The 9751-nt window shown below is 38.0% G+C and overlaps 1 protein-coding gene across 1 annotated transcript; it reads right to left on the reverse strand.

Moving 5' to 3' along the window:
• Positions 1-1051: 1051 nt before the first annotated feature.
• On the reverse strand, positions 1052-3638 carry LOC114525993 (interferon-induced very large GTPase 1-like). Its single transcript, XM_028547471.1, has one exon. The coding sequence runs from the start codon at positions 3619-3621 to the stop codon at positions 1075-1077; it is 2547 nt and encodes an 848-aa protein (XP_028403272.1). The 5' UTR covers positions 3622-3638; the 3' UTR covers positions 1052-1074.
• Positions 3639-9751: the final 6113 nt, after the last annotated feature.

The following is a 9751-nucleotide window of genomic DNA, read 5'->3' on the forward strand; positions in this document are numbered from 1 at the left end:
TTGATTATACTTATAGCATCATTTTATGATAATGACATTAAATATATATAATTGGTTACATTAAAAAATACATTATATGCTATTTATAACCCTATATTTGGGCCCATCATACAAATAACTCTAATGTGCCTGACTTATAGGTGACGTTGAATTAGAGTAAAATGTCGGAAATACATTCCGATGTAATGCATGTTCACTGAAATTTTGGTATATAAACACAGAAACGAGACACTCAATGTTGCTATGTAATACCTTTATCCTATTACTTGTGCGTGTGTTGTGGGGAGTTAGGATACACTGAAATATTTTTTCCAATTGAAACAGATTATCAAAGTTACGGTTGGTTGGCTACGACGAATTGAGGATGATGTGTTAACGCATGAGATCACGTTCATCCATCATCGATTTCTAACATGTTGTACTCCTTCTGAAGATCTTCCTTGACATCTTTGAACGAATGTCTTTTCCAAGCGGTGGGGATTTCAGGTTCTTTGCGTTTGTAATGGTCTGATAAATCCTTGGAAAATGTTGCCATAAACCACTGCCAATAAGTGGATGCTTCAAATGATGTATCGGGTGGAATGGACCAGGATTTATAATAATCATTGACCGACTGATAATCCTTGCAAAGATGCCATTCTCCTGATGTGTCTGTATTTTTAAAACGTTTCGTCTCGTGAGCTACTTGGTTTGTGCAAATGTTGATGTCCATTATATTTGTTTTGTGGTCACCGTAACCGCTCACTCCTTGTGGGCGATGGATTCTTGTTGAGTGGCTGCCCGCATGATTGTGAACGGTTTGATCACATAAGCCTTTGCAGAATGGACAGTATGCCTCACAACCAAACATCGAGGTTAATAAGTAAGCGTGTGGGGATGGATTCCAATTTCGGATAGTCTTGGAATCCACTTCAGATTTCATCAAGCTGTCTAATAAAAGTATCAGTTTCTCGTCAACACTTTCCTTAAACACGTCAAAGTCCGTCAGAACTTCTTCGATTACAACCACTGCAAACATGTCATTCGTTATGGGCAATGCATGGCACTCTTTCACAAATATCTGGATCCAAGATTTCAGGTTCCCACCTCTGGTTTTCGTTTCTTTGTTGGCTTTTGAAATGGCTTCGCATATAGGAGTTTTAAACTTTTCCACAAGATTTTGAGAAGAAGGTTAATTGAGACGTTACCTTTATTCAGGCAATAGTTTTGAATAGATTGTCGCAGTTTCTTCTTAAGAAAATTCACCGGATCACTAAGGTAAGGAATATACGGTTCAAGCTTACCCTCCTCACCAAGTTGAATGAGAACATTGGCATGGAATTGACCTTTGCTTTGAAACATACTCTTTTTCAATACTTCTTTTGCCACTGCTGGGCCCATACTCTTGTTAATTTCTACCTGAATTGGATTCTTGAGCACATCAACGAATGAAGTTGCAGCCAGGACTTCCTTTCTCATCTTTTTGCACAGATTGAGAAAATGAGCTTCCAATTTTGGTCGCAGGGTTCTTTCAAGGTTCCCTCGAATATCTCGTTCTTCCAGATAACGTTCTTCCATCTGGGCAAACATTTCATAGGTGCTGCCAAAAATATAGAGCAAGATGTCACATCTCAAACCATTAAAAAATCTAAGGGAATAAAACTTACTTTCTTCTTCAATAGTGGTAACAACCTTGTGGTACAATTGTGTGAGATCATTGCGGGTACACCTAACTCCTGCTCGTGATGTAGCCCTCACAAATTTTAACGCCTCATCAATTGCTTTATCCCGGATACTTCGTGCGGAAGAAATAATTGCATGTTGATCTTGGTCAACTTTGCTTCGATTGCTATCGTAAATTTGACCAACGTCAATCATAGGAACAGGTTCTTTGAAGGCTACTACAGACGAATTTTTCATTCTCAATTTTTCATTCATCTCACTATGTAGATGAGCATCGGTGTCGCAAAGAACCCTCAACATTTCGTTCTCGATGTCAGTTTGCCTTTCCTGGAATTGTGGGACACATACAATCCACTGCTGCCATTCTTTGTCGAACGCTGCTTTGCATTTCTCTGAATCTTCGGTATCACGAGCTGAAGTTATAAACTTTCTAGCATTCCGAATGAGTTTTTCTTTGTAGATTCGCTCCTCCTCAGCGGCGTCCTGACGATTTTGTAGATAATTAAACGCCGAAGTACAATTCTTGCTGATCTCCATCGCTTGCATTTCTTTATGTTGGTTGATTTTATTTATGATATATTCTCTCCACTGCTCAAGAATTGCCTTGTCTTCACTGTTGTCAATGAAGTTTTCCATTACTTCTTTCATTTTTACTCCAATATCTTCTGCTTCACGAGGTATCTGTTGCTTACTCTCGCTCCATTCTTTGATGCGATCTTCACGGGTAGAACATCTTTTCAAAGCTGTCTCAATTTTTCTTTCAAGGTCTGTCATGCCTATCACCATCAACTTTACGAACTCCTGAAAGTACTTTCGGTCCAAAGAGGTAAAAGCTTTCACTTCCATTATATTTCGAAAACTAAATATAAAGTTCTCCTTTAGCATGGCTTTCCACAAAGCGCAGACTCTATCACGAAACTGAGAAAAGGAATGTCGAAATATCTCCTTGGAACACATATAGCTTATGATACTATCTTTCATTCTTTGAACAGCTCTTCCATATTCTGGGTTAACTGGAGCCATTGGTGGACTTCCTTTGAGAAGATTTGGAATGTAGAATACGTCTTCGTTTTCATTGAATGAAATCACATCATCTAGCTTTTCAAATTCGTGTTCACAAGTTTCTTGAATAGCAGCAATCTTCGTCATTCTATCAAGATCGAGTTTCAGGTTTGAACGATCAACGACCAATTTATCTGTCGCATCCGTAGCCGCAACATTTTGATGAACAATTTTGCAAGTTTTCTTCTTGCTAGCAAGCCTCATCTTCAAGAAAGCGTGAACGGCTATTTCTAAGAATTGCTTCATGTCATTCTGATTTTCTCCGAATATATTCACTATGGTTAAATCTGCCACACCGATTGCAAAAGTAGCCAACTCATTGTCGTGCTCTCGCAACTGATGATCACCGGATCCTTTAAGACCTTCAGTATCAATGATCAAAAGGTAATTAAACTTTGAGGCAGCCTTAAGGGAATCACTAACTGGAATAAGGCTAGCAAATGCGCTTCGAGTACACCTCCCTGCACTGACTGGAAGCTCTAAACCGAACATTGTGTTCAAAAGCGTGGACTTGCCGGAACTTTGGATTCCTAAGACGGAAATAACAAATATTTTGGCGTCGTTCGTTTTTTGCACTAACTTACTATACACAGCGTTAAACCAACGCAATGGCATGTACGATGAATCACCATCGAGTAACTCAAGAGGTAGCCCTGATAGTAAGATTTCCGCAGCAGCTCCTGCATAGTCGAATTCGGTATTCTCAAGTTGGTATAACTGGGGGAGTTCTCTAGTGATGTGTTCTAAGCCGAACGAGCTTTGTGCAATTTTGTCTTCTAGCTGTTTCAAGTATTTTTTTTCATCTGAATTCGGTGAGGTTTGCTTGTTTTCCTTCTTAAAGCGGACCAAAGCATCACGATATTCTTGATGCAATTTTGCCACAGCTTCCAGTGACATCTTATCCAATTGATGCCTTAACGTACTCAGGAGACGATACTGTTCCTCTTGATTCAGCTCTGTTAAACGATTAAGAAAATCAAGAATTTGGCCGTCCATCTCTTCAAAAGACTTACGTTGCGCGCTTTTTTCGTCTTCAATATCTTTGTAGATTTTGTCTGTATCTTTCGGACGCTTCGGAAAATACATTTCACGCTCTAGATCGGCAAATACGTGAACGTGTTCCTGTAATTTCAGAAGTTTTTTCGCTTCTACGATTCCTTGTTTAAGCCAAGAGTCTACGTACGGCTCCAATTTGTAGTTGGAATGACCATCGCCTAGGGAGAATGCTTAAATCACCAGCACTGGCTCCAAGTTCCACAAGCGGCGTCGCCTTGACTTTGTGGAGATTCGCTTGGATATCTTGTCGTATTGCTTGCAAAAACTCGTATTCGTTATCTTGCTCGACTTTGGTGATCAAAGAGAACTTTTCAAGATGCGTTCTTGTTACGTCATCTATATACCTAATTGCATGCGGTTCTTTGAAAATGAGGATTACTTTTTGCTTTCGATTTTAATAAATCGTCCAAAATTTCCTTCACGTAGAATTAGGATCTTCCGTAGGTAACAAAAGGCATAACACCGATGAAATTTGCGACAGAAGGTGAAACTGTTGTTTTTAAAATAAGTAGCATCTCCTCTCAGATTCGCAATACAAATCTCATTTTTCAGTGCTTGTTCTTTATCTTCGCTAGGAAAATACCATGTTATTTCAACCAATCCATCGACGATTCTTCTCTGGTAGTTCCCTCCCTTCAATTTTTTGTGGAAAAAGAAATTATGATGACCACAGGCGTCGCGCATAATTTTGTTTATCAAGGATGATTTGGACATAGTTTTGCCGATGCGAAGGAAGGAAACGATTGGAAACGGACATTCCGTTGCAAACACTTGCTTCGTGTTGGCTTTGTCTTCGCGATTGATCCCTTTCCAAGTTTTTGTGATACCCCGTAAGGCGGATAGTAGCATTGTGACTTTCTCAGAGCTCGCATCAGGGTCGGGTAAAAGAAATGGAACACTTAATTGACATGCGGACAATTTTATAACAAGATATTCTCGTAAAAAATCATCTGAACAGTGGAAGACAGCAAGCATTGCATCCATCGGATTTATACCTACTACATCGACTTTATCTTCATAACTACTTTGTTTAGGTTTAGTTTTTTCATTATCTGAGGCGGGTGGTTTTAATTTAAATTCACGAGCATTGTAATCAGCTACCATTAAGGTTTTTAAAATATAACCTGGTACTTGGCTTGGGGATGTTAACTCAGCATCGGTTAATGTATGATTATCGATAGTTCGTACTCTTTTTAAAGTATATTTTGAAGTGTAATCTAAGGGAAAATCACTGTAGGGCTTAGACTGATCATGATTAAAACTAGAAGAATCGATATCCTGTTCGTTTATGTCATCGTTCCGGGTAGATGAGCATCGAAGCTACACCGGATTGATTGATATCCTGTTCGTTTATGTCATCGATCCGGGTAGATAGCATCGAAGCTTCTCCGGATTGATCGATATACTGTTCATTTATGTCATCGATTTGGTTAGATAGCATCAAAGCTACACCGGATTGATCGTTACCTCTGGGTTCATTGGTCTCTCCAGACCCCCGGAGTGATGATAATGAATGCATCGATATATACCCCGGTTGTTCTATGAAGAGAAATAAACGCTGTAAGGCTTGCTCGTGCTGTGAATCATGACTAAATCCCTCAGTCTCAGATAGTAACAAATGTGTTTTTGTTTTCGTCGGGAATGACGTCTGTTTAAAAATTTTCTTGACAATGTCGATCAGAAATGATTTGCTTTTCTTTTAAGTGTATCCAATAGTTAGAATAAAATACATGCTATATTTTGTGTTACTGTTATCTATAAAAAAGACTGTAAATTGAATCTAAAGACAACGCATTAAGTACTGATTCATAATTGCCAGAGGACGGGATCGTACCTACAAAAAGGCTTCAATTTCCGCCATCTTGGCTTCAAACTTCCGGTGCGGAGCTAGCGTTCAAGTCTTATTTGAGTTCACTGAATACGATATACACAGTGACATGTGTAATTCATACCTGCAATTACCACTTCCTCATTTCGTGGTTCATTTTGAGCACGGTTGATAGACCTCAAACTAAGACTTTCTTCATGTTCAACCGCAGTTGCTATGGTTCCACCGTGGTGCTCATTTCTTTCTTCTGTAGTATCTATAGTGCAATATGTAAAATGCACTCCGCTTTCCTTTATTGCAAAGTGCAAACGGCCAGAGCCTCTTCTCTCCATCTTCGCTACAAAATATGATTAATAATAAATCAAAAATATATCCTTCCATTTTTTAATGAATAAGGCCTCTTTTTTCACAGCAGAGTATACTACGATACAAACCAAGATTCCTTCAACTCATAATGATATTTGTCATAAAAAAGATAAGTTAAATAATCCTGAAAAGGGCCCACACAAAATCTCCCTGTGTCGGCAATTACAGTCGTGCGAATGGACGACTTGCGCTTTGGACTAAATTTTGGTGGAAGTAATTAGGGGGAAATAAATCATTACAGCTAGAAAGATCTTACTGGGAAATTTTGTAAAATACGGAAAATATAGCCATGCGAAGTTGGCATAGTTTGTATACTTTTGTATTACGTGTTACATGCAAACTTCCGACCGAAATACAAAAGTATACAAAATTCGTCAACTTCGCATGGCGATATTTTCCATAATTTACAACAAATCCCAGCCAAACTTGGTAGTTCTACTAATTTTTGTAAGCTTTTTCAGAAAATGTCCTTTTTATCGTCGATGTAAGAAATTAGCCTAAAGTCCGATGCGTCCATAGAAGCGTTTGGAAAAATGTTGACCAGTTCATTTCCTAAACTGAAGGAAAACATCTGAACAGTTCCTCAACAATTTGAAAAGTTCCCTAAAAAGTTCTTAACTCCCTGTTTTATTGATATTTCAGATATTTATAGCTATTGAGGGGCTTATCCACCTTGGAATTCTGTCCGAAATCGTATTCAGGGACGGAAAACTCATTTTAGGGGGGTTGACTGAAAAACGGGTCTGAATATGAACAGTGATAGGTAAAATTTAGACGTATGTCAGGTCGGGTAGAGCTAAAAAAGGTTTCGTAATCAGTACGATAATCACTCAGTTGTTGATTTCCGTTAACTCATAGTTCCTTCTCCCGGCGTGTTGCTAATTTAGAAACGCGTCGACCGTATCACAGACGAGTTTCCTGTGTTTAATATAAACTCGGCTATACTATGTCAAGTTGTGATAAGAGTGTCGAGACCATCCGTTTATATTCCTCTATTATATTGTTGAATGTTGAAAGCTGTTCATCATGTTTAACGTATTTGCAAATAAATTTCACATTTCGCCACTTTTCAATCACTCGGCAAACATGCATACTCGCTGAACAGCGGCCATTTTGACAATGGTAATTATTTTGTTTTCTTTCGCGCTGGTAACGTTTATCACATGTACTGAAATATTAGCAATGTAGCTAAAATACGCCCATCATCACCTCATACATGTATGCATTCTAGCTAAATTCAAGAAATAGGAGTGATAGCTACAATAGAACATATTTGATTTATATGACCTTTGCTTTCTTAAATAAATATATATTGTGCTTCTTAGAAATGTTGCGTGGCTTATATTAGTATACATTTACTTTAACTAAAACTGGTGGTTTTAGGAAGCATTAGAATCATGTATAGTAAGGTGATTTGTTTTCAAAGCTCTTTGCGAATCACCATGACGATGAAAAATTTGAATTATTTCATTAAGAAAAGCTAGACAATGAATTTGGTCTTATGATGAATGAAAATTCGTAATGCATAACGAAATTACACGTATCAGCTCACAGTGGGGTTGATTACTGAGTTTATTCATATAGACCACCCTATATAAGTTTTGTGTTTATTTCGCGTTGGAAGACGCGTGTTTTCGTCCGCAGTACGTACGTTAGGTGGAAAAATGGAGGGGAAGGGGGGAGCTGTGTTCAAATAGGAGATATTATGCAATCTTTTCAAAAGTTTTCTTTTGTCATAGCTTTATACTACACTGGCCCCCTGTGAAGTCGTATGCAAATAAGGTGTGGAGACTTTAGTGAAAAGACGGACGTTTGAAACGGGTCTTAGTTGTATATTAGTTTCAATTAAGGTTATAAAAAATAGCAACAGGTCTTCGATTGATACTAGAACATTTTTTACTTGAGCGAACAGAACTTGTATACATGTTACTTATTGTTAACTTTCATCGCCATCGGTGCATGCTAGCTGTTCTCAAAGCTAGCTAGTTATGCTTTTTTTTAAATCTTTAGTCAAATTTGTTAAATTTTGACTTGACTTTAATTCGACTTGACTAAAAATTCGTAAATTTTGACTACACCTTAACTTCCTGTTAATAGCGAAAGTGCTGTGTAATGTATATCTAGCCCTACATTTCTATTTGGAAGTCCACAGCAGGAGACGAAGCCTCTACAATACCTCAATACATTTAAAATCAAGCACAGCTCGCCTTCATTCTCGCTTAAGGCTATAATGCACTGTAATTAAGCTTCAATATCTAATGTCTTTCACCCTGGCTAATATATTTACAGTATTTCATGATTTTATCGTAGCATAAAGAAAGGACGCGCCGTATTATTTGCCACGTTGCTATCCGGGAAGTATTTCAAGCATGCAGATCTGAAGGAAAATTAACTCCAACAGTCCAACAGTCAACGACGGTGTATTCATAAACGTCCAAACTAGTTTTTTTTTTATAAAAAAGTGCAATCTAGTTTTGTAAATTAAAGTTATTTTACGATGGGGTAATGTATAATTGAGTGAATACTTACATTTTAAATGTCGCTCCACTGGCTGGAAATTCCGGTCTTGATAAAATGATAATACTAAACTTGATAATAAGACTGAGGTTTATTATGCATATCGCAGTGCAATTTTTTGAGGAACGATAAAGTTTATCGTTTTCACGACATTTTAACGCCAAGCAGAGACCTCTGTTGAAAGGTCGAACTCTTGATACCAGGACAAAGGTAATTTGAATTATTTTTATACGAAATTGTTGGGCCTTGACTTTGGCTCTTTGTTCAAAGTGAAAATGGAAATTAACCAATGAGTGTTAGGGAGTTCGCATCAAGAACGGAAGTAGATTTTATGATGTGCCCTTCATTTCATTATGAAGAGTAACGTCATCCCTCATGATACGTGTACCAGCAAGCACTTCAGTTTCCACGATAGGTGATCTGGGACCCGGCCTAAAGTTTGTCACACACATAGAAGATATAGTTGTTTTACTTACAAACTTTGCTATTACGCAGAACAAGACCCATAATATACTTGCACGGTGAAAAAGCATATGCCGTGCTAAACGGTCTTTAGATTTACCCAGCCAATCTTAACAATATATACTTATAGCACTGATCAGATACACCGGAAACAAAGAACGGTAGCTAGTCATGCATACTATATAAATTATGCGTAAATAAACACGGGTATAAGACCTGACACAAAAACAGTTAAACGAATGTTCAGGGATATTGACCCTCACAGGAATCTATAAACGTCACGTTGACTTAGGAATTGTTTTATCTAATTTCAGAAACTCGTGACGAAAAGCTTTATATATTCAAAACGCAACATCGTATGTCTGCTATCAGATAAATTATTTTGTAAGAATATACCAAGCATACCGTGCATTCCAGATATATACAAGTTAATTATCAACTATCATTGGATTCTACATCAGCATGCAGTATGTTTGAATATGTTGTTTGTGGCCTATTTTTGGGAGGGGTCTTAAAATGACTGCGATTCTGCAAAGACTATAATAATGAGCGACCGTAAATCACGTGGTTGTGTTTCAATAGAGAGCTTCAGCAGCGACTATGACTACCAGTACGAGATTCGTCATTCTCGCTCGTTGTTTGCTTACGCCATCAGCCAAAACCGAGTCGTTGGACTTTTGAGTACGATGTTTTCGAAACTCGTACTCGAAACAGCTCGGCGGCTACGAGTTTTGGGTCATGCGTATGCAAACAACGCGCGAGAATGACGAATCTCGTACTGAAGGGACTTTAAGATAC

The sequence above is a fragment of the Dendronephthya gigantea genome, unplaced genomic scaffold, assembly GCF_004324835.1.
Source record: "Dendronephthya gigantea isolate DGI-Jeju-01 unplaced genomic scaffold, DenGig_1.0 000036F, whole genome shotgun sequence".
Taxonomy (NCBI): domain Eukaryota; kingdom Metazoa; phylum Cnidaria; class Anthozoa; order Malacalcyonacea; family Nephtheidae; genus Dendronephthya; species Dendronephthya gigantea.

Bases quoted from the DNA above. Each gene is read 5' to 3' on its own strand.
- LOC114525993 (XM_028547471.1), bottom strand. From the start codon at position 3,621: ATGTCACTGGAAGCTGTGGCAAAATTGCATCAAGAATATCGTGATGCT.